This window comes from Aspergillus fijiensis, assembly GCF_003184825.1.
Source record: "Aspergillus fijiensis CBS 313.89 unplaced genomic scaffold BO72scaffold_64, whole genome shotgun sequence".
NCBI classification, from domain to species: domain Eukaryota; kingdom Fungi; phylum Ascomycota; class Eurotiomycetes; order Eurotiales; family Aspergillaceae; genus Aspergillus; species Aspergillus fijiensis.
Window position 1 is genome coordinate 1 of NW_024469040.1, and position 22,942 is coordinate 22,942.

General features: G+C 53.9%; 8 protein-coding genes and 1 non-coding gene across 9 annotated transcripts; 6 read left to right on the forward strand and 3 right to left on the reverse strand.

Annotated features, from left to right (window-relative positions):
- Positions 1-129: 129 nt before the first annotated feature.
- Positions 130-1,813, forward strand: BO72DRAFT_489220 (hydroxyacid-oxoacid transhydrogenase). Its single transcript, XM_040948077.1, has 3 exons — positions 130-643; positions 697-755; positions 800-1,813. The coding sequence occupies exons 1-3, from the start codon at positions 225-227 to the stop codon at positions 1,804-1,806; spliced, it is 1,485 nt and encodes a 494-aa protein (XP_040797067.1). The 5' UTR covers positions 130-224; the 3' UTR covers positions 1,807-1,813.
- Positions 1,814-2,000: 187 nt separating this feature from the next.
- BO72DRAFT_413214 (uncharacterized protein) lies at positions 2,001-3,528 on the forward strand. Its single transcript, XM_040942500.1, has 2 exons — positions 2,001-2,923; positions 3,054-3,528. Exons 1-2 carry the CDS (start codon positions 2,010-2,012, stop codon positions 3,346-3,348), a joined length of 1,209 nt encoding a protein of 402 aa, XP_040797068.1. The 5' UTR covers positions 2,001-2,009; the 3' UTR covers positions 3,349-3,528.
- On the reverse strand, positions 3,497-5,212 carry BO72DRAFT_413217 (uncharacterized protein; the record flags this gene model as incomplete). Its single annotated transcript, XM_040942501.1, has 3 exons — positions 3,497-4,145; positions 4,263-5,057; positions 5,191-5,212. The coding sequence occupies 3 exons, from the start codon at positions 5,210-5,212 to the stop codon at positions 3,562-3,564; spliced, it is 1,401 nt and encodes a 466-aa protein (XP_040797069.1). The 3' UTR covers positions 3,497-3,561.
- Positions 5,213-7,198: 1,986 nt separating this feature from the next.
- Positions 7,199-8,615, reverse strand: BO72DRAFT_452022 (uncharacterized protein). The gene is made up of 5 exons (XM_040945637.1): positions 8,473-8,615; positions 8,280-8,348; positions 7,881-8,225; positions 7,652-7,811; positions 7,199-7,596 (listed from the first exon to the last, which is right to left on the reverse strand). The coding sequence occupies exons 2-5, from the start codon at positions 8,313-8,315 to the stop codon at positions 7,307-7,309; spliced, it is 831 nt and encodes a 276-aa protein (XP_040797070.1). The 5' UTR covers positions 8,316-8,348; positions 8,473-8,615; the 3' UTR covers positions 7,199-7,306.
- Positions 8,616-8,829: 214 nt separating this feature from the next.
- Positions 8,830-13,394, reverse strand: BO72DRAFT_531313 (HECT domain protein). Its single transcript, XM_040950358.1, has 3 exons — positions 12,966-13,394; positions 9,205-12,901; positions 8,830-9,134 (listed from the first exon to the last, which is right to left on the reverse strand). Exons 1-3 carry the CDS (start codon positions 13,169-13,171, stop codon positions 9,012-9,014), a joined length of 4,026 nt encoding a protein of 1,341 aa, XP_040797071.1. The 5' UTR covers positions 13,172-13,394; the 3' UTR covers positions 8,830-9,011.
- A 228-nt stretch (positions 13,395-13,622) lies between these two features.
- On the forward strand, positions 13,623-15,768 carry BO72DRAFT_452024 (putative C2H2 finger domain protein). The gene is made up of 3 exons (XM_040945638.1): positions 13,623-14,044; positions 14,107-15,328; positions 15,379-15,768. Exons 1-3 carry the CDS (start codon positions 13,956-13,958, stop codon positions 15,394-15,396), a joined length of 1,329 nt encoding a protein of 442 aa, XP_040797072.1. The 5' UTR covers positions 13,623-13,955; the 3' UTR covers positions 15,397-15,768.
- Positions 15,769-17,208: 1,440 nt separating this feature from the next.
- BO72DRAFT_480464 (putative DUF21 and CBS domain protein (Mam3)) lies at positions 17,209-20,014 on the forward strand. The gene is made up of 4 exons (XM_040947635.1): positions 17,209-17,590; positions 17,696-17,909; positions 17,976-18,645; positions 18,696-20,014. Exons 1-4 carry the CDS (start codon positions 17,345-17,347, stop codon positions 19,756-19,758), a joined length of 2,193 nt encoding a protein of 730 aa, XP_040797073.1. The 5' UTR covers positions 17,209-17,344; the 3' UTR covers positions 19,759-20,014.
- A 187-nt stretch (positions 20,015-20,201) lies between these two features.
- On the forward strand, positions 20,202-20,272 carry BO72DRAFT_t259. The gene has a single exon. It is a non-coding gene; the product is annotated as a tRNA-Gly (tRNA).
- A 770-nt stretch (positions 20,273-21,042) lies between these two features.
- On the forward strand, positions 21,043-22,892 carry BO72DRAFT_438131 (putative MFS transporter). Its single transcript, XM_040943374.1, has 5 exons — positions 21,043-21,261; positions 21,321-21,335; positions 21,390-21,791; positions 21,881-22,237; positions 22,377-22,892. Exons 1-5 carry the CDS (start codon positions 21,073-21,075, stop codon positions 22,719-22,721), a joined length of 1,308 nt encoding a protein of 435 aa, XP_040797074.1. The 5' UTR covers positions 21,043-21,072; the 3' UTR covers positions 22,722-22,892.
- The last annotated feature ends 50 nt before the right edge of the window (positions 22,893-22,942 follow it).

The following is a 22,942-nucleotide window of genomic DNA, read 5'->3' on the forward strand; positions in this document are numbered from 1 at the left end:
GCTTGATTCGGGCCTTTCACATGTCATGATAACAACCAACCTTGCCTACAATTCAACTTCTCCCTGTCCCTGTTCTTCTCCTCCTCCTCCTCCTCCTCCTCCTCCTCCTTCTTCTTCCTTTTCTTTCTTGTCTGGCTAAACAGCTCCCTCATCCTCATACTTCCATGCTTGCTTAACCAGCACTCGAAGCTACTCAACTCATTCGACACAATCATCCTCCTAAGATGGTCGCTGCCGTCCGCATCGCCCCCTCGGCCTCCACGCGCGCCCTCAACCTCCTGCGCACAGTCCAGTACACGCATCCGCCCTCCTGTCCATGCCATTCCAACCCCAATCACCATCACCACCATCGCACACCTACTCTCAGCGAACATGTTCGTCGTCACATGGCCACCCCGACAGACCCTTCGCGCCAGAAGGAATATGCCTTCGAGATGGCCGCCTCGAGCATCCGCTTCGGGCCGGGAGCTACCAAAGAGGTCGGTATGGACTTCGCCAACATGAAGGCCAAGCGGGTGTGCATTGTGACAGATGGGAATGTCGCCAAGTTGGATGCTATGAAACAAGCTGTCGAGGGTTTGTCGCGGGAGGGCATTGAGTTTACTGTCTTTGACAAAGTGCGCGTGGAGCCCAAGGATAGCTCGTAAGCTCCCACCACTGTTTTCGTCCCTTCGTGCACATCTGATAGTGATACAGAGTCAAAGAAGCGATCGCATTTGCCAAGCCTTATAATCCAGATGCCTTTCTTGCCGTTGGTAAGTATTTCACCTGCTTCTCTATCCCTTGCTAACCCCCGCAGGCGGCGGTTCCGTCATCGACACCGCCAAACTGATGAATCTATACACCGTCTACCCCGAAGCCGACTTTCTCGACTTCGTCAACGCCCCACTGGGCAAAGGCCTGCCTGTCGCCAAGGCCCTCCGCCCATTGATTGCCGTCCCGACGACCGCGGGTACGGGGTCTGAAACCACGGGCACCGCCATCTTCGATCTGGTCTCGAAGAAAGCCAAGACGGGGATTGCGCACCGCAACCTCAAGCCCACTCTGGGGATTTGCGACCCGCTCAACACACGGACCATGCCGTCGGCTGTCCACGCTTCTTCCGGTCTGGATGTGCTGTGCCACTCGCTCGAGTCATGGACGGCAATCCCGTACAATGAGCGCACTCCTCGTCCCACCAACCCGATTAATCGCCCGGCGTACCAGGGCGCCAACCCGATCTCCGACATTTTCTCGCTGCAGGCCCTCCGCAGCACGGTCAAGTACCTGCCCCGGGCGGTTAAAGACCCGGAAGACTTTGAAGCGCAGTCCCAGATGCTGTTGGCCGCGACGCTGGCGGGCGTGGGATTCGGCAACGCAGGCGTGCATCTATGCCACGGGATGAGCTATCCGATCTCGAGCCAGAACCCGGGCTACAAGCACGCGGGCTACGATGTCGACCACCCGATCATCCCGCACGGGGTGTCGGTGGCGGTGACGGCGCCGGCGGTGTTCCGATTCACAGCGGCGTCGAACCCGGACCGACACCTGGCGGCGGCGGAGGCGTTCGGCGTGGACATCTCGAACGTGAAGCGGGAGAGCGCGGGCGAGGTGCTGGGGGAAGCGCTGGCGGACTTTCTGGTGAAGCTGGGCGACCAGCCGCGGGGGTTGAAGGATCTGGGGTTCCAGCGGGGGGATATCGAGTCGTTGGTGGAGGGGACCCTGCCGCAGAAGCGCGTATTGGATCTGGCGCCGAACTTGAATAGTGAGTTGGAGGGGGAGAAGGCTGAATTGCGGGCGTTGTTGGAGGAGTCGATGGAGTATTAGTTAGCTGCATAGTTTATTTGAATCAATGACTAGTTGCATACCCCGGTCATCCCCGCATTCCATCACGCCTGCAGATCATCCGACCAATTCCCAATCTCTTCATATAAGTAGGTAGTACTGCACTGTACCTGCCTCTTACTAACTTAATTTTCTTTTCCTTTTCACTCTCTCCTCAATTCAACCCCCCCCCCAGAACCGACAAAATGCACCCTCCCCTCCCCTTCCCCCTCATCCCCCTCTCCCTCCTCTCCCTCCTCCTCACCCCCCTCCCAACCCACGCAACTGGAGCCATCCCGCAAACCCCCTTGGAACAAGACCAAGTACTAAAAACAGGCAACCCCCTCCCCCTCCCCGGCCCCTGGCCCTGGTACGCCGACCCCGAAGCCCATCTCTTCCCGCACACGGGCCCAGCAACCCAACCTGAACTCCAACAGAACTACTGGATTTACCCCACCTACAGCGCCGCCTACGAGCAACAAACCTTCTTCGACGCCTTCAGCTCCCCCGACCTAATCACGTGGACCAAACACCCCACCGTCCTCAACATCACGCAGATCCCCTGGTCCACGAACCGCGCGGCGTGGGCGCCGTCCGTTGCCAGACGACCCATCACAGCGAACAAGCAACGTGGAAACAACCCCAGCGCAAACACCCCCCGTCCAGCACCAGGACCAACCCCCGAGGATGAATCAGAATACGAGTACTACATGTACTTCTCCACCGGCGACGGCACGGGCATCGGGGTCGCCAAATCCACCACCAACTCGCCGGCGGGGCCGTTCGCGGACGTCCTTGGAAAGCCCCTGGTGAATGGCACGGTTATGGGCGCGGAGGCGATCGATGCGCAGGTTTTTGTGGATTATCCTTCCAGTCAAAACTCAGGAGGGGGGGGCACAGGGGGTGATGGGGACGGGGACGGGGACAACGGCAGCGACACCACACCCCGCGTCTGGCTGTATTTCGGGGGCTGGGGCCACGCGGTCGTGGTGGAGCTGGATGCGGAGAGTATGACCGCCCTGAAGGGGGCGTTTGTGGAGATCACCCCGCCCGATTATGTGGAGGGGCCGTGGGTGTTGAAGCGTCGGGGGGTTTATTATTTTATGTATTCGGTGGGGGGGTGAGTTTTCCCTTTTTCTTTGGTTGGTTTGGGTCTTTGGTTTGGGTGGGGGGCACGCTGGGCCTGGGGAGTTGGTAGGCTGGGCAGCTGGGCAGCTGGGCTAACTGATTTGATATAACTTAATGTACAGCTGGGGTGACAACTCCTACGGCGTCAGCTACGTGACGGGTCCCTCGCCGACGGGGCCGTTCAGCTCCACCCCCACCAAGATCCTGCAGGGCAACGACAAGATCGGGACGAGTACCGCCCATCATAGTGTGTTGACGATCGGCGAGGAGTACTACATCGTCTATCACCGACGGTATCCCAACGATACGGCGCGGGATCATCGTGTCGTGTGTATCGATCGCATGGAGTTCGACGCGCAGGGGAACATCCTGCCTGTGAATATCACGCTGGAGGGGGTGGATGCTAGGCCTTTGTGATTGCTTCTTTGTCAGATGGTTGTCCTAGCGGGTAGGGGTATAGAGGCGGAGGCTACGCTGTGTATACTTCTTCTTCTCTGTTTGTAAGCGCAACGGTGGACTCACAGCAGGACAGAAGCGTCCTTGTTTAAAGTATATGTATACGGGGGACGCCTAAAACAATAAATTCATTCGTATCTCATATGCAGGTACAGTATATGCAAGGGTATCATTTCAAAACATCGAACTCCGCTTCTTACTCAACTTCGTCTCATCCGCCGACGACCGTCGTAATCGAAAGAAACTGCTCTTCTTCGGCTGCAACGCCGGTTTCGCTTGTGCCTGTTGCTGCTGCTGCTGCTCCGGCGACAACGAAAAGCGCACCACCGACTGGTGCCGCGGATCGACCCGCCCTGCACCATGAATCCGGGGCCGTCCATCCTGGTACGGATAACTGTGTGGCTGTGGCGGGTTCGCCGGCCTCAGGGGCAGACTCGGTGCAGGAGGAGCAGCAGCAGCAGCAGCAGCAGCAGCAGCACTCATCCGCGGGGGCAGCGGCCCCGGGACCCCGGACGCCTGCATGCGCACGTGCTCCTCCTCCTGCCCATAGATCCTCTGCAGCCGGAGCGTCTCGCGATCAATCTCCGCCTGGCGCTCCGCCTCGCGCTGTCGTCGCGTCCGCTCCTCTTCCTCCAGTAACAGCCGCGTGCGGCGCTCCTCCTCTTTGCGCCAATTCTCCGCCGGTGATACCGCAGGTTGCGGCAGGGGTTTCGACAGCTGTTGCGATGACTGTCGTGACATCGGCGATGATGACGGCGCTAGAGGCGACGAGGGCGACGCATTCAAAGCCCCCGATGCCATAGCCACCGAGGACCCCATCGTCGTACCCACTACAGGTCTCTGCTGCTTGACTGGGCCCCCCTCCCTCCCTCCACTCCCAGTCCCCGAAACTGCTGCCGGTGCCCCGGACTTCCCCACACGGAATGCCTCCCGCAACCCCTGCGACGCAAACCAGACATCCCTGATCGTCACGGCGGCCAACAACAGGACGACCTCCAGCCCCTTGAAATCCTCCATCTCCACCCGGTAGAGGTTCGGCTCATACAGGGTCAGCTCCTTCAGCGACTGGAACATGGCCACGGTGATATCCGGCTCCTTCGCCTTGGTTTTGGACTCCGGGAGCGTCGTCGTCTTGCCCGACAGCACGCAGGTCAGATCCTTGCTCAGCTTGCTGTCCTTCCGCCACGCGAACCGCAGCTTCGGGGTGATGTCGGCGGAGGCCGGGTCGGCCTGGGTGCGATCGAGCCGCGACGTCGACGGCTGCCGGAAGCTGTGCTGCGGCATCTCAAACCACCAGGTCGCCGGGCTGTTCCAGGACTTGGGCTTGAAGTGGACGGTGACGGTTTGATCCGGGTTGTACAGATTGATGGTGAAAGTGGTGGGGAGGAGGGGTTCGGGCGCCGGGGTGGTGCCGTTGTTGGCGCGGATGGCGTCGGCGGAGAGGGTCGGGGTGGTCCATTGCGGGAGGATCAGGACCTCCCCGTACAGAATGGAGGGGACGTGGGCGTCGTAGAGGGCGGCCGCGTAGCGGTTGTGGGCGTCCGCCGGGGTCGCGATCGTGGTCGGGTCTGGGTGTCGCAGGGTGTAAGTCGGTTGCGGGTCGTTGCCGTGTTGGTAGAGGTGGATGGTGGTTTGGTGGGGGGTTTGGCGGGAGGGTTTGAGGTAGAATGCTAGTTTAGAGGGTTGGTCAGTCAGTCAGTCGCGATGTTATTGTTGGATTCATGGTGAAGGCCGGTGAAGGTCGTGAGCGGGCGGGTATACAAGGGAAGAAGAGCATAAGAGGGCAGAAGGCAGAAGACGTACTAGGGAGGTTCTCGTCGAGCATGGTGCTGGTTACTTCATTCACCGATCATGAAAAGATTCCAAAGGAAGGTACCAATAGACCGAATGCCATTGGAGAAGTTATATACTTCACAAAAGAGTGAACGAGTTCCCAAGTGTCGGTCTGGACCTTATTATTGTCTGGGGATTGTTGAATGATGAAAGATGAAACACAATCGCGGGAAGGTATGCGAATTGGCTGCCTCAGGCCATCCGGGGGCACTGCTTTGCCCCACCCGCTATAAATAGCTTTCTCTAATTTACTCATTACTACCAGTACCGACTCACCAACAGGTCAAATATCCTCAGTATAACTGGCATTCATTCCTGACATCTACATCTACATAGGCAACAGGAATACTGCCGGCAGGATCGTCTTGTGTTTTTCTTTTTCCCCAAGCAAAAAAGCAGGATCCGACAAAATAGGCACCATGGTTTCCAAGTCGCATTGTCGAATAGACTGACATGCCGATGATTACTGTCTACGGCTACGGCCCGGAAAGGCTTCCTGTCGACAGCCTAGAGCGGAGTTCTCAGTATAAGCCTTCTTCTCCCAGGCAGACGCATATTTACTGAGTACCTGTATAAGCACTTTGCGAAAGATATTGATCAACAAGCGGTGGAGTGTGGCTTAGTGGTTATTTGACCGTGTAGATCACTAAGGTATGCATTCTGCCAACATTCCCTCGGAGGATACTCTGTAAAGAACAGGCTATCGGTGACGTGACATGCATCGAGGAACACAAAGTTCATACACCGATTGCCAATGTTTACAGAAGACGCAAATATCACCTTGTACTCGGACTCATTTTTATTGAAATAGAGACAGGCTCGCGCGCATACTACCCAATAATCATCAGATGTATCAAGGATCGCACAGATCCTAGCTACTAGTATCAATCACCAGCTGCATCAAGCCACACACACAAGCTGAAACTCTATTTATGCATGTCACGGCCCCTGCTCAAGGCAGACAGACATTCTAGTAGACTCGTCTTAGCTTCGCCTCGTGGAGAGGCTACTAGACCCCAGCACCGCGGTGAGGTGCGAGTCTGTTCGCTGGGGACCTGTTGTGTTAGCTGGACTTAGGAGTGGTGGAGCTTACCTTGTGGTCAGGTTATCGAAATCGAAGGAAGGATCAGAGGGAGGAGGACGTTCGGAGGATGCTGGATGCCCGGTCGAGGTTATAGTGGGGTATGGTCTCGACACCGAGTATCCTGCAGTGGCGTGAAAGGACGGAGGGAGGAGGACGAGGACGAGGACGACGTTCGGAGGGAAGGCTCGGAGGGCGGAGGACGGAGGACGGAGGATGCAGAGTATCTTGGCGAGGTTATAGTATAGTATAGTATGGTATGGTCTCGCCAAGGTTACTCTGGTAGTGGCGTGAGAACGACGGAGGGAAGGAGAACGGAGGAGGAGGGCGGAGGGAGGGAGGAAGGACGAGGCATGAGAGTCATGAAGGCGAGGGTGTAGTATAGTATAGTATAGTCAGGGTGGTCTCCACACTTCATCCTCTCATGCCTCGAGGCGATAAACAGACGCGTATCTGCGGTCTCTCGTAAGATTAGCAAGGTCAACTCTTCCAACGGGTCTACAGGAACCTGGATGTGTTAAGGCAGCAAGAGATGATGTCTCGAGTCTGATTGAGTCAGTCCTCGAGGTGACATCTCCTAGGATATGCGAATACAAAACCAAGGTCAAGGGCGGGGGGAATGAGAAGAGGACGAGAGTGAGGGGAGAAACATGGGGATGTTGGGGTAAACAAAACCAGTCATATTGGATTTGAGATTCACGCAGCGTGGGGAATCGTGTGTTACTGTAAACAGTGAGTTAGGGTCAGGGTTACTGGGCTGGATGGACTTTTTATGAACAACCTCACAGACAAAGACTTTCACTGCGCAGTTGCTGTCTTTGTCCCCGATGGTTCTTGGAAGGGACAATGCTATTGTTCGTTCATTATCAGCGAACCGGTGCACATATACCAGTAAACAAGGGATTCTTTGCTGCTGTATAGTCTTTCATGCATTATCTACTGCGAGTATATCAACGATCTTTCAAGAAAACCTCTCTCTAAGTGTAAAAGCCAGGCAATCTCCATCTAAGCCCGAACCCCATCTATTTCCTTGCCCTCCGGCACTTTGGCAGCCTCACGCTCCGCCGTACTCAGCTGCAACCCCTGGTCATCCCAGCCCTGCGTACCGATCTTATACAGCTTCTTCTGCTGCTCTCGGTTCGGCATCGGACCCGACTTCCCACGTCGCTGCCGCGACTCCAGGGTCTCTACCAAGGTGGCATTGTCCCCGTCCAGCGGATATCCCTCGAGATCATCCCTGTCCTCCTCCTCCGAGAACACGTACGTGCGGTACTCCGTATTCGACCAGCCAGTTCCTATCCCGAGTTAGCTTTCGTCCAGATCTCCAACCAATGCACCATGACCACCTACCCTGGAACTGACTGCTATCCTCCCAGTCCTCCGTGAAGTAGTGCAAGAACCCGCCATGCGTGACCAGAACAATCTCCTTCTCCGGTCTCCCCTTCAACCACCGTCTCGCCGCGCGGGCCCTGTCCTTGATCGCCTTGTTGGTCGGGGCGAATCGACCGGACTGTACATTCTCCCCTCTGCATTAGCACATCCGGTCATCCTAGACAAGGACTGAACAGGAATAAAATACCTTCACGTTCCAACCTTCATAGACCAAGCTCAAGTCGACAGGGAGTTTCTTCTCCTCCATCTCCTTGCGCAGCACATCTGGGTCACTGCCCGTATCGCATGCCACATCGCTGGTCTCCTGGGCATCCGGGAGAGCAATCACTTCGAGACCGGGGCGGGCCTTGAAGACGGGCTCGAAGCTCCGGAGTGCGGTGTAGATGGTGCGGCGGAGGGGGGAGGCGGTCACCAGGTCAATGTTTTCGTGGCGGGGGAAGGTATTGCGGAGGGTGCTGCATTGTTCGTTGCCCAGGTCGGTGAGGAGGGGATCGTGGATGACGTGGTTGGCGGTGCAAAGGTTATGCACGCCCTGGGGCGGAAGCCGTTAATCATAGGCAAGTCTCGGTGCGAGCAGACTACTTACCTGGGCGTGGCGGACGCAGTGAACGATCGGGGGCATGGTTGGTCTATAAATCGTAGGTATGGTTGGGGTCTGAAGTGGAAGGGTCAAGGTCAGCATAGAGTCAGAGCAACGTGGGGTAGCGGGGCTGATAGTGAAATTTGGATAAGGAGGGGAGACGCCACAATCTGATGCTGTAGATGGGGTATATACTCACCTGTAATGTGTATGTAGATTTAAGAGATATCTTTATGTTCCAATATTTCTAGCAGAAGACAAAGAACAAGGGGAAAATTGTTCGCAACGAGGGGCAAAGATCAAATTGAGGAGGAAGAGAATGAGAAGTTCAAGAGACACGAGAGGAGAGGAAAGATGGATGAATCTACCTAATGCCGAGAAAAGAGCCCGAAAGAGCGGGTACGGTACAAGTGGCGGGCCAGGGGAGGCGGCGAATCACTTCCGCCCACGCCCGCACACTTGCTTCTTTTACTGACGGAGTACTTGTAGTCACTTATACAATTACTCATTCCATCTAACTAAGGTTACCGGTGGCAACATTACAAACCACGAATCTCGCAATTATAAGTAGAGTATATTTATCTGAGTAATTCCAGTTCCCTTATCCACAATCCCTAGATAGTGCCCCAATGTCCCCACCATCCATATGCCTTGAAAAAACCGGGCATGTATGACTATAATGAATAAATACCAAGAGTAGATAACAACTATACAGCTCCCCTGGGTATGTATGTCCTCTCACGCAACGCCAAATCCTCGTGCGTTCTCCAACGCTTTGCTCAGCTTCTCCTCTAGAACACTCTTGGATGAGTATTCGGGAAGAAGTAATCGTCCGAAACACGTCAGACTCGTGGGAAGGCGCTGCGGTTTGTTTGTCAGTACAACTGTACAGTTTACAGTCGGTAGTCGAGCGAAAGGGGCAGTGACTTACAGCATCCCCAACTCCGTTCTTCTGAATCACAAACATGATGCTCGCAATCCCATTGACCGGCACCCGGTCACTAGCCGTCACAAACTCCAATAATTGTGCCCTCTTTTCCGCAGGGTACCGTCGCACGATGCTCCAGAAGTCCCGAATCACCCGGTGACTCGCGCTGAACCCGCCTTCGTACCGCGCGTGACGCTCCAATTCTCGCATATCAATCGTCTGGATGCCCTCCACCACGGTCTTGAATGACTCGGCAGTGAATATCGATAGCGCGGTCCGGTCCAAGCAGGTGTAGAACCCCTTGGCAAAGGCTTCAAACTGTGGCCGGACGGACTTGTCCGTCAGCCAGAAGATGTAATCCTTCACAAACTGCCCGCGATTGGCGTTCGTCACGAGACACGCTTCCTCTGCCGGGGGAGTAGGCGACTGAGCCGCCAGCGCGGGCAAGGGATCAACGGACTTGGCCACGTCCCGATACGAACCCGCCGTTTCTGCTGCCATAGATGAGGGAGGACTCAAATTGACGTGGTCCGTGTAATGACGGACCTCCGACCATGGCGGCGAGTACCCGAGAGACCGAGTGCCGGTTAAAGGTGGTCGGAGGGGCAGGAACGGTGTCGGCCACGGGGCTTCCTTATCAATTTTCTGCATGTCCACCGTCTCGACGTTGCCGAACACTTCGTAGCTGAACTCGTAGGTCCGCAGGAAAATGTCTCCCACATCACCCTCCTCCCACGCGAGGAGGTCCTCCAATCCCTTGGTGAGCTCCGGCCAGCCGTCTTGAATATGGTCCAGCTGTTTGACCTTGAGTCCTAGCAGCTTTCGGTAGAACGCCGTGGGAAAGTTGACCGGAAGTGTAAGCCCATTGTATACAGCCAGGGACATCAGCAGCCCGAGGAGCTCGAACTTGTAGAGTGGCTCCAAGGAACATGGCTGGAACCAGGAGATGCGGGTTCGTCCGTCCAGCGTAAACATGCCGTACGCTGGATCCAGAGCCTCTGCCATCAAGACACGGAAGAATTCCTGCTGGACCCCGCCGTGATCGAGACCTTCCTCGCCCTCATCCATTCCCATTTGCACTTTCAGAGGTCGCATGAGCTCGCGCCTCTCGCGCCGCCAGAGCTGGTTGAGCGCGTCCGTGAGGACGCTGTCTCGGCGCACAGTAAGAACGAGGTAGGTAGTCATCGACGTCTTCATACGTGCCAGCAGGCCGACGTCATCGTGAATATGGATAGGCCCGAACGCAGTTTGTGTGACGTGCCTCGTCGTCGTCAACGCCGCTTCGTAGTATTTCGACATGGCTGCATAATTCAAGGCGCGGAAGTAGATAACAAGTGAGGAGGGGGGGAACAGAAACGGGTACGACAGAAGATGCATGGTTTTGTTACTCGGCAATCGGTTTAGCCATTCCACTGGCATATCCAGAGGCTCCAGCCTTTCGGCAAGAAATGAAGTGTGAAAGTCTTCCGGTACAAGGCCGAGACGGTTCCGCTCCTTGTACAACTTGGCCAGGATTTGTACAGCTCCGCCAGCAGAACTGCTCTTCGGCATTTCGGGATTACCATCCCACTCCCGCAACAGCAGAGTCCGGAGCCATTCGGCGACGAACGATGGAACCCCGGGCTGGGGTGGCTGCTCCTGAGTGGTGCCGTCGGTTAACATGGCTTTATATTCTTCGACCAAGTTGTCCACAAGACGGTCCAAAGCGCTGTCCTTGCGACGTTTAGTAAAATCCCGCGAGTAGACATAGCGTGTTTTGGAGATCTCGTTGAACGCCAGGCGTGCCGTGAGACCCCGCACCAGGCGATCAACCAGTCGTAGAGCAAGCTCATGCTCAAACATGTCGATAGTCTCGACGATTGCCCGAGACCTGGATACTGAATGCTTCTGCATTTCTGAGCCAGATGCCACGCCTCCCGCAGCACGCATCTGAAGGATTGCGCGCCATGTAGGCGCATCGACCCTAGGCAGCGAGCTCGCGAGAGCGAACATGGTGACTGTAGCAACATCCGCAGCATTTGTATCTGTAAGATGCTCCATGCCCACTGAACTAGACCGACGAAGGATAGGAGCAGGGATAGAAGCAGACGTAGTAGAGTTGCAAGACGAACGACGCGAACGTCTGCCCGATGCCGATAGCTCTTTTGGCGGCACAAATAACGATTCCATCGCACCCCACAAGCTGTGGAATACAACATCTCGGGGACAGATACTGAGTAACTTGATGAACGACGGCTGTAGCTGTCGTAAATCAAGGTTGGAAGTTGCTCTGCTCTGATCCGCTTCGGATGAATCAGCCGCATGCTTTTGAAACGACCTCAGTATCTGTTTCGTGCTGCTCAAGGTAAAGAACACGCTCTGTGCGATGAAATTGTAAACCTGTCGCTGTCGGGAGTTCGCAAAGCACCATTCGGAATCTTCAAAGCTGCCAGTGAACTCTATGTGGGCAAGCTCTTTCCTCCACCGCTCCTCCTCATCCTCGGAGGTTGCTGTCATCTGCGCCAATCCATTCACCACCTCGCTATTAAGATGGCTCACCGACTGGACAGCCGTTGCTGGCTGTTTTCGGCTGGGGCTCCGACGGCTGGGCTTCCGATCAGTTGGTGATTGAGCTTGCGACGGAAGGTGCTCTTCAACAGACGGGACCGGATCCAAGTAATCGACAAATTGAACATTATTCAAGTATTTTGCCCCATCCCAAGACACTCGCCGCTCTTTCTTCTGCTGCAAAGCCAGGTCAATGTTATCCGTGTCCCCGACCCTCCCCCGATGCTTTTGAGGACGGTGTCTCAAAGCGGGTGGTGAGGGCACATTGGCGGATCCATCGTTATCTGCATGTGCGTTGACGGGGATCTTGCGCGCCGGTTTCAGTTCATGGTGGGATTTCTCATCCAAACTCGCCCGTCCACTCCGACGCCATTGATCCATTTCCGTAAGCGTAATCGGTACCGTTAGCTCTAATGCGGTGTTCTGACTATTGCCGTTCCGCGATGAAGGAGTATGTGGTGTACCACCAGCAAGGGTGGCATTTTGAGGTGTACGTTGTCGGCTCATATGTGGTCTCGTCCGTTGAGAATGCGAAGGCGTCTGTTCAGGCTCGCTCTTCGGCAGCCTAGGTTCCGGTCGAGTGTGGTGCTGGTCAATGTTTGCGTCGAGAGCGGTCGGAGACCGCCGTAAAGGTAACCACTCTATCATTCTCAAGGATAAGGTGTCGAAAAGGTTTTGCGTAAATGATTTGGGATCCTTCTGTCTCTGGGCTGCAGCGTGTTCATCCTCCGACAATGCCGCTTGCTGCTCAGACGAGTCCGCCTCCTGAGGCGCGCTAATGTCTGCGGCCTTGTCCGAGCTCGACAGCATCGGCCGACCGTGTGGTCTTCGGGAATCCTGGCGTACGACCGCCGTGTCATCGTGGTATCTCCCGATTAAGCCCAGTGCCTCTGCAGGTTCAACCAGGGTGCGACTTCGGCGTTTCGGTCGGCGCTGTGGTTCATATGGTGACAGTTCGTATGGTACCCTAGGAGGGTTGCAGCAGAGTCCTGCTTCGGCATTGTCTATACTGGCCAAGTAGCAAGCCAGGGTCCGGGCACTCAATTCTGTATAACGGCGATATGGTCCTTCGGTGATCCGTCTCCGATAGCTCGCGCAGGTTGGGGTCTGACAGCCAGGGTTCACGCAGCCGTACATAAGCTGATTCTTATATCTTGGTCCTTCCGTCAGCTACTGCTGGATTGTACGAAAGTTGCGTTTCATCCGATCTCACTCACCTGCGAACCAGAAGGTTAAACTGGCGCCGTCGCTCATCGCGACACCAGAGCAAAACCTGAGCCGGGTCGGACACATCAATTGTGTTCAATACAACAATTTCCGGCGCATTCGGAGGGAGCTTGGATCGGTGTAGGTGCGATCGGTCGGAACCAGCGCCGCGCGCGGCGTCATATGAGCTCACGGAAGCTCCGCGGAGCCTCGTCATCTTGACAACCTGCGGACCATGCCGCGACTACCCAACCAGAAAATTGAAGGGAGAAGAGGAAGTTGCTTGTACAGGCAGTATGGCCTTACCTTGGTTGGAGGGGGTATCTTGAATGGCCCGAAGCAGTAATAGTAGTGTTGCTTGTTTATGTGCGGTGGTGCAGTGAGGAGGGGTGGAAGACGTGCGCACAGAGGGCAGATGATCGATATCATGGCACGCACAGCACAGCACTGGGCACTGGGCACTTTACGGGCGTTCCCCGACGTGGTGGCCGCCTCAGGCCTTCAAATTACCAAGCAGACTTACGGAAGCTGGAACAAGCAGTAATCCCGGGTCACGTGACCCTCGGTATCTGAGCCTCCTCTAAGTCAGATGGAAGCACGTGCCTGAACGTCATCCCAGCGATGAGTAAAAGCGGCAAGGCGAGGATTTTCAGGCATGCAAAAAGTCGGACGAACACTAATTAGTTATCGGCGCTGATTATCAATACTCTCCGAGGGGCGAATATCTCAAACTCCTGGTTGTTTCTTACACCACCCTCCTCGTCACAACTTTTTGTCTGGCTGGATTTCCTTGTTCCACTTTCTTCGAGAATACAGTGGTCATTATTAATTGAGCTGCTGTCCTGTGAGGTGAACTTTTGTTCAGTGAAGAAAATATATACCCCGCTTTGATAACACCCACAACCGCCTAACGACTTTTTCTACCCGCCTTCCACAACTTTTCTACTTTTCGTGATACCCATTTTGCTGAGCGCCACTCTTTGTCACATCAAATAAAAAAAATGGCATCCCTTCCATACACCTGCAACACCTGTCTTGTTGCTTTTCGCGGCAGCGATGCGCAGCGGGACCACATGCGCCGAGACTGGCAGTAAGTTGGAAGCCATCCGTCCTGCCTTTGGTTGAGCTCAGCGACTGACACCTACAAACCAGCTTGTATAACATGAAGCGTCGCATTGCATCTCTGCCTCCCGTGTCTCAGGAAACCTTCAATGAGAAGGTTCTTGCCGCCAAAGCGACCACCACTGCCGCTGCCGCCAAGGCCGCCTTTGAAACGACCTGCGTCGCCTGCCAGAAGACTTTCTACAGCGAAAACTCACATCAAAACCATATCAAGAGCTCCAAGCACAAGGCCCGCGAAGCACGTATGAAACGCGAACATGCCGACGATGCCTCGTCAGTCATGAGCTCTACTTTCTCCTTGGGCGAGCCTATCAACAAGCCCCAGCGCGTCGGTGAGGCAGAGGTGTCTAAGGTGGCCGATACTCTGAAGGAGGCCACTATTGAAGAGGAAAATGAGGAGGGTGAAGATGAAGAGATGTCCGATGACTCTTTCTCGTCTGCCCGTTGCTTGTTCTGCCCCAACACGGCAGCCGATATCCAGGAGAACACTGAGCACATGCTCAAAGCCCACGGCATGTTCATCCCGGAGAAGGAGTATCTGGCCGACTTGGAAGGTCTCCTCAACTATCTCTACCGCAAGATCAACGAGAACAGCGAATGCACTTACTGTCATGTTATCAAGAATAGCCCCGCCGCTATCCGTACCCACATGAAAGACAAGGGTCACTGCATGATTGCTTTCGAGTCCGAGGATGAGCAGATTGAGATCGGCCAGTACTATGATTTCCGCAGCACTTACTCCGATGATGAGGGTGATTGGGAGTCGACAACTAGCGAGACGCCCGAGGAAGGAGGAGTTAAGATTGAGGGCGAGGATGAGGGCTGGGAGACTGAGACCTCCGCGTCATCCGTCGATGAAGATGAGCTGGACAACCGCAAGAGCGCACCCGTGGTCTACGCCACTGATTATGAACTCCACCTTCCTTCTGGAAAGAGCGTTGGCCACCGCTCCCTTGCCAAGTACTATCGCCAGAACCTCCACAACTACCCCTCTGCCGATGAGCGCGCGGCCCATCAACTCGCCATCGAGAATGGTGAGGCTATGGACGTGGATGAGAAACCTCGCGGTCGTAACCTCAACCGAGCCCTCATCACCCGTGCCAACGGCGGTACGGGTATGATCGGTGTTTCAGACACCCAGAAACGCCTTGTTGTGGAAAGCGAGCGTAAGGAGCGCACTCGGGCTATTCGACAAGAGATGCGGCACATGGCTCGGGTCAACCGCGCAGGCAACAACCAAAAACACTTCCGCGTATGTCCTCCCCTCTATGATTTAAGCGACCAAGCTAACATGGCGTTCAGGATCCTCTCCTGCAATAAACTCATGGATATGTTCTATCTGCATCATTTGATGAGTATATGATTTGGTCGAGGTCGTTTGTTTCCGTTGCCTCTTGGGTTTCTGCACTTAATTTCGAGCATTACACTTTGGAGTTGCGGTAGGGTACATCTTTGTACATACTTTAGTATGGCAAAAGTTTAGATCAAACAATCACAACGATCTACATGCCTGATTGGCTATTCTACCGCGATATCAATCGGCACCTCTGGTGGATCGACCACATAAGACAGGAGCTCTTCCCGCCGTGGGCTCAGCTCGTATGGATCGTGTGTAACCGATGTCTTGATGAACTGTACAACACATATCCTAGTCGGACTCAATTTTGGGTTGTGGGTTTCAGTCACATTTGGACAGTCAGACTTAAATCCAGCTTTTTACCTGTCCCAGGTGTAGAAAGGACGAGGGGACGAAGATTGCTGTTGATCTTGCTGTACTACTCCCACTTAGGGCTCGCCAAAGCGGTTTTCTTTGTGTAGACCGTAGACCATAGCCTGAAACGGAATGAGAGCACGTGTGCAGGCAACTCTTCATTCTGGTAGACGATGCTAGTCCATTACTGTTATAGATTAGAGCACTTCATCATTAGTGCTGGTCTGGGCTCTGAAGCAGTGGAGACTGGACACACAGGGCCCCTCTCAGTAGGCTAGTGCCACTTATTTGAACCTTTTATGTCTCTATTGAGTAGGTAGCCTACAGTAGCTCATGAAAAAATTCGACTTTGCCGGACACCAGTTCTCATACCGATCACAAACCTGAACCTTATGTGAACAAGTTCCTATAGAAAACCCTTCAGAAGAACGGCAGGATTTTAAGCTTGCCTCAATCGACATACAGTATATACAAGACCCGGAGGGGGGACCTCATTTTGTAGTCCCCACACATCTCATGAGGCACTGAGACACGTGCTCTCATGCTGTCTCCGGCTAGGTCAATGCCTTCCCAACGAGAAATGAAGCTACTCCAATACGAGGTAAGGATGAGAGGAAGAAATTTGACTATTGAGAAAATTTTTGCAGCGTATACCCCACGCGCTTGCATTGAGAAATTAGTTGGCATTTATTATATCCCAAAATGACCAAGTGTGGTTCCTACCTAGGTAAGATGATTCATTTGTACAACATTATAAGTTCGTAAATTATGTAGTCTACTACAGAGGGTTATACGGCTGACTCACCCCCTTCGCAACCAGCTGTCACGGGGCACGGACCAGCTTCTGGGTCAAGATCGCAGTCCCTGCATCTGATTGGTGAGAGTTCGAAGGCAGATTACCCGGATCTTTCCTTGCACTCATCGAAATCGTTACAAGGCGAGGGCCTGACGAACACGGCCGCGACCGGCTATTTACCGTTGATACCTCAGGTATCAATCACTGGCACCAGCTTCCAACTCCTTCCGCCGGGCTAGACCCTGTTCAGAACTGGAGCTGAGTTTCTTTCTTTCCAGAATTCAATTCTTGTCCGTGAACAACAATCAACAATCAACAATCATCCATCCGTCTTATCTTAACAGTACGGGGTTCTCCTGAAGTTTCACAAGGCGAAACCCTTCCCCCTGGGGACCCTCTGCACTCCTGAACAAGATTTACTCAAATCATATTTATAGGAGACGAGCGATCACCTCCTTAACCTCCTGTGCCGCCTTTCTCCCTATTTCCCGACTGGGGGCGACGTCACTCTATCCACTACGGCACTGACCCGATCGCACGCCGCGCCCTTCTTAGCCCGGCCACTAAGGCAACGTGAACCTTTCTCTCTCTCTGCATCTCATCCCCTCCCACACCCACACCCACCCCCCATCTCCCCCCCCCAAACGAAAATCCGCCGCTACTGCTTAGTCTTTAAAATAAATATGTCCCTGTTGTAGCCCAGGCTCAGGGCTCCTTCCCTTTTTCTTCGAGATTTCTCTTTCTCATCTGTCCCATCGGTGATGGCGATATCCCCATCCACCCGCATCTTGGCCGCCCGGCCTCTCGTCCTTGGTCTTGCCAAGCTGTTGACTCTCGCCTGTGTGAACCTGCCTCTCATCTCCGCCGCTCCTACCTATGTCATTCATTCCGAAGTCGATCCCAAACCTCCAAGCGACCCTAGTCTATGGCTCTATCTCGGAGTTGCCGCTGCTCTGGTCTTGAGCGGTGGTGCATTTGCTGGTCTGACGATAGCTTTAATGGGCCAGGTAATTTTTTCCCCCTCCTTCGTGTCGACCTTGACCTCATTCATCGCATTGCGAGCACTTTCGGGAGGCTAATTTCTGGGGAATGCACACCCGCGGGGACTCTAGGATGAAGTTTATCTACAAGTTATTCAAACCTCTGGTGAAGAGGGCGAACGCAAAAATGCAGCAAGCGTGCTGAGACTGTTGCAGCGGGGAAAGCACTGGGTGCTGGTGACTCTCCTTCTCAGCAACGTGATCACCAACGAAACTCTTCCAATTGTGCTCGATCGGTCACTGGGAGGTGGCTGGCCAGCAGTGCTCGGCAGTACAGTCTTGATTGGTACGGGAAAATCCCTCTTCCTTGGCGCAAGAGGTCCTTGCTTATCGTCCGCCTGATGTGTTTTAGTGATCTTTGGCGAAATCGTGCCTCAATCCATTTGCGTCCGGTACGGGTTGCCTATCGGCGCATGGATGGCCCCCTGCGTCTTGGCGCTTATGTACATCATGTCTCCCGTGGCCTACCCTGTTGCCAAATTGCTCGACAAGCTGCTTGGAGAAGACCACGGAACCATTTACAAGAAAGCAGGCCTAAAAACCCTGGTTACGCTGCATAAGACCCTGGGTGAAGCTGGGGAGCAGCTGAACTCGGATGAGGTCACGATCATCAGCGCTGTCTTGGACCTTAAGGACAAGTCCGTTGGCAGCATCATGACTCCCATGGAAGATGTCTTTACCATGTCCGCGGACACTATACTTGATGAAGAAACAATGGATCTTATCCTGTCTCAGGGATACTCCCGTATCCCCATTCATGCGCCCGACAATGACATGAATTTCGTCGGCATGCTGTTGGTCAAGATGCTCATCACTTATGATCCTGAAGATTGCAAACGGGTCCGGGATTTCGCCCTAGCTACTCTTCCGGAGACGCGCCCGGAGACGAGCTGTCTGGACATTGTCAACTTTTTCCAAGAGGGCAAGTCTCACATGGTTCTCGTATCGGAATATCCGGGCGAAGATCGCGGCGCCTTGGGCGTGGTCACCTTGGAAGATGTGATCGAGGAATTGATCGGAGAGTATGTACTTCATCTACACCAGAGTAGGAGCATGGCTAATTCTATCATAGGGAGATCATCGATGAATCCGATGTTTTTGTCGACGTTCACAAGGCGATCCGTCGAATGGCTCCGGCTCCCAAGTCTCGAGTCCCTAAAGGCCGGATTGTGGAAGACCCCCCGATGCTACCTGTCGAATCAGGTGGGCCGCTGATCGACATCGAAGGTGAATCCACCGCGGAACCCCCGACCAACGGTGCCTCGAAGGAAAACCGGCGAAGCTCTGTCGAAGCGCCCTTGCCTCGTTTCCAGTTTCGTCGTCCCCAACCAGACAGGAATTCCGACTCCACTGATGGCTTGGTGACTCAACGAGGTGCGACGGACGAAATTCGCGAGCACTTGAAGCATCTCGGCCCTTCAAATCTTGCTAGCCGGCCTCGCCAGACTAGATATCAGAGTGTGAAGATCAAGCGGAGTGCCTCTCCCTCGCGGTCTGGCCATACTGATCTAGAGTCTCGCCAGAGCGCGGACGGCTTGATTAGAAGCACTACTTCTGGCTTGCAGGGCGGCCTCGGTGCCGGATTAGTGCAAAGCGGAATGGATGCGCGAGACGGTGTATATGCCGTTCGGGCAGGCTACGGCACGTTAGGTCATGGTCGCTCCCTATCCGATACGGCGCGGATGACCGACGGACCGGCACTCTCCATACCGGAAGCTGTCCATGAGGAACAGGACGATAACACTCGCCCCAGCACTCGTGCACAGCAGGACAACAGCCCTGCGCATAGCTTCCAGTCGACCGACTCCGAACTCTCTGATCGTCTCCGGCCCGGCAGCTACCGACACAAGGGCCCCGCCCGCAGTGGTAGCATTACGGAGCAGGTGGTTGACGTCAACGGCATCCGCAAAGTAGTCCTCCATACCACTAGCACTGCCACCAGCTCCTCCGAGTCTGATACACCCAATGCTACCGCCCAGACCCAGTTCCCTGTTCAGCAGAATGGGGAGATTGTCAATCTCGGAAATGGCGATGGCAGCGGATCGAAGAAAAAACGTCGTCGCAAGCGCCGTGGGCATGGCTCCAAAAGCGGTGATTTGCACGCGGAGGATGCACCTCTTCTTGCGCCAGAATAACCCGCACTGTATGTGCTTGACGTGGACTCTGCTGGACAGAGCAATGGGTGATGCAGTATATTCATTCGACTGGCTTCATTTTGATTTTTTGTAAGAATGCTCGGAAAGCAGTATAGATAGCACTCCTTTTTTCCAAGGAGGAAGTATACGTATTGAGGGAAATATTCGCAATTTGTGAGATAGGGATTCGAGGTCGATGAAAACGGAAAATATGATTTAGAGAAGTCGGGTTGACTACTGTAAGAGTGAATCGAAGTTACAATATTGCTTTGTTCGTGAGTCTCATACTATAATCATACGTGGAGCGACTGTAGATACAGCTCTTAGCCATGTTGTTCCAAACTATACGTACATTGGTGTACTGCTTCTTGGGTAGGCTCTGTCTCCTTCTCACAGGCTGTGAAAATGACATGGTGTATTCTAAAGCACAAAAATATCAACCAGCATCATTGGTCTAGTGGTAGAATTCATCGTTGCCATCGATGAGGCCCGTGTTCGATTCACGGATGATGCAATGTGAAATTTCTTTTGTCTTTTTTTTCTCTCTTGGATGCTTTCTATCTATCCGTCCAATCTACGTCATCGGCACGGAATACACACTTTTGTAATTAAGAGATTAGATTGTCTCATAGAGCCGTTGACCTCACTTCAATCTGAATGTGCATCCCGTTCTATCTACCTGGATATAGTCGTATCGTCGGCATCATGATCTCACAGGATTTCACTTACTTCCGTGTGCACGCAGACTCACTCCTGATAGAGTATAGATTGGCTACGTATATGTATCGGAGCTCCAGCCCAGTCGGATGAAGACCGGGTTGGAAAGCAAACTGCATATCGAGAACCCCAATCATCTTACGAGTATGATGTTGTGTAACCGGCCAGGGAACGTCAAACCATGGTGTTCGTAGATAAAGTTTGATGCAAGGAGTCCCCTTCGATCAGATAAGGATAAATTACCGACAGAAACCTATTATATACATCCAGACTGATGGGGCCTCGTGTTGGCACCGGGATGACTGCGATGTTTGCACATTGTGAGTAGTGACCTCATACAATACAAGTAGCGTAGCAGCTAAAAAAGTGGAGATCTTGTGCAAATAAGCCTAAAATGGGTAATAAGCCCGCACGAGGGCTCAGGGCCCGGGAACCCAGTATGGGGTCTCCACCGCCATCAAGCATTGAATCGGAATTACTATTGCTACCAACTTGGCAGCCTTGGCAAGGAAGTGACCCTCATATATATTCCTGCGAGCTTCCCCTCACCCTGCAGGGTCCAAACGCACTCCTCCACTTGACTTTTTTGACCTCAACATGGCTGCAACGGAGGAGCCGATTCCCCTCCGCAACACGAACCAGGCGAATTCTCTCGACTCCAGCGAAGAACCGACGCAGGTCTTCCACGAGGCTGAGCGCTGGAACTATCCTCGCTCTAATGTATTTAAGACCCTCGCCACCTTCTGGAGTTTTCTGGTTATGGGTATGAATGATGCAGCCTACGGGGTGAGTGATCGATCGCCTTACCCTCTTATCTGGAACTTGACCGAGACTGACCATAGTAGCCTCTGATTCCCTATGTAAGCGTTCGACCGTCTTAGAGCCGTGTGATCGCCACTGAACAGTTGCCGCAGCTGGAAAGCTACTACCGTCTCTCCTACACTGTGGTGTCCCTCGTCTTCTTCTCACCGCTAGTCGGCTACACCGCGGCTGCCTTTCTGAACAGCCGAATTCACAACAAACTAGGCCGTCGAGGAGTGGCCGTGTTGACGCCCAGTTGCCATGTGATCGCGTATATCATCAATTGTTGTCACCCCCCCTACCCGGTCCTGGTCATCTCGTTCATCTTTGCAGGCTTCGGAAATGGACTTGGGGATGCCTCGTGGAATGCTTGGATAGGTAACATGGCCGACTCTAATCAGATTCTGGGGCTTCTGCACGGGCTCTACGGTGTTGGAGGTGTGATCAGTCCCCTAATCGCAACGTCGTTGATCACAAAGGCCCATGTGCCGTGGTACTATTACTACTATATCCTGGTAAGACTGGTGTTCCGCCAAAAACGTCATCCGGCCCTTGTATCGTTCTGAGCTTTGGCTTACATGTTTCTCCTGTCCACTGTCCGCAGATTGCCTGTGCGGCCACTGAACTGGCCGTCTGTGCCTCAGCCTTCTGGGACGCATCGGCAGAACGAGACAAAGCGAGAGAGCCACAGTCAGATGATGAAAACAAGGCGGGGCTTCGTGAAGTGCTGTTCAAGAAGTCTTATGCGCGGGTTACCTGGATCTGTGCCATCTTCCTGCTGGGATATGTCGGCATCGAAGTCGCCCTGGGCGGCTGGATAGTGACATTCATGATCCAGGTCCGACATGGCCAGTCCTTCGCAAGTGGGATGACAGCTACCGGGTTCTGGCTTGGGATCACCGTGGGGCGCATGGCGCTAGGATTTATCACCCCGCGCATTGGCGAGAAGTTGGCAATCATAGTATGTTTCCCTTGCCCATTGCACTGCACAGTCCGGTCTTTCTTCGCCTTGCCAGGATCCATAGATCCAATGCGTCAACTCTCAATCCCTCCTATAATGTGACCCATGCACGATTACTTCTGACATCGTCACTCCGCAGATATATTCCTGCTGTGCTATCGCCGCAGGTCTTGTCCTCTGGTTGGTCCCGAACTTCTACTCATCCGCAGTGGCTGTTTCTCTGCAAGGATTCTTCCTGGGACCGTTCTTCCCGGCTGCGGTGGTGGTGGCTACCAAGCTCCTCCCTCGCCATCTTCACGTCAGTGCCATTGGATTCGCGGCTGCGTTTGGCGGCGGAGGCGCTGCTATCCTGCCGTTCGCTGTGGGTGCTATTGCGCAGGCACGCGGAGTCAAAGTGTTGCAGCCCTTCATCATCGGGCTTTCTGGAGGAATCTTGCTGTTGTGGCTGGGATTGCCCAGGATGCCAAAGAAGAATCAGGCTTGAGGAGAATGAAGCTACGACTGAAGATATAGACTGCATATAATGGTTGGGCCCAAGTAGATAGAAAGGGGTGGATGTTGGCCTGGTGGTATGGATGAGGAGGCAGGCCAATCTAATGGAGCAGAGTCATTTGGTGTGTATATATGTGTTCAAAGTAGCAACGCTCTACGGAATACAGGAAAAAGTTCTTTGATCTATCAAGCTTGTATGGCAGGGTTCTTATA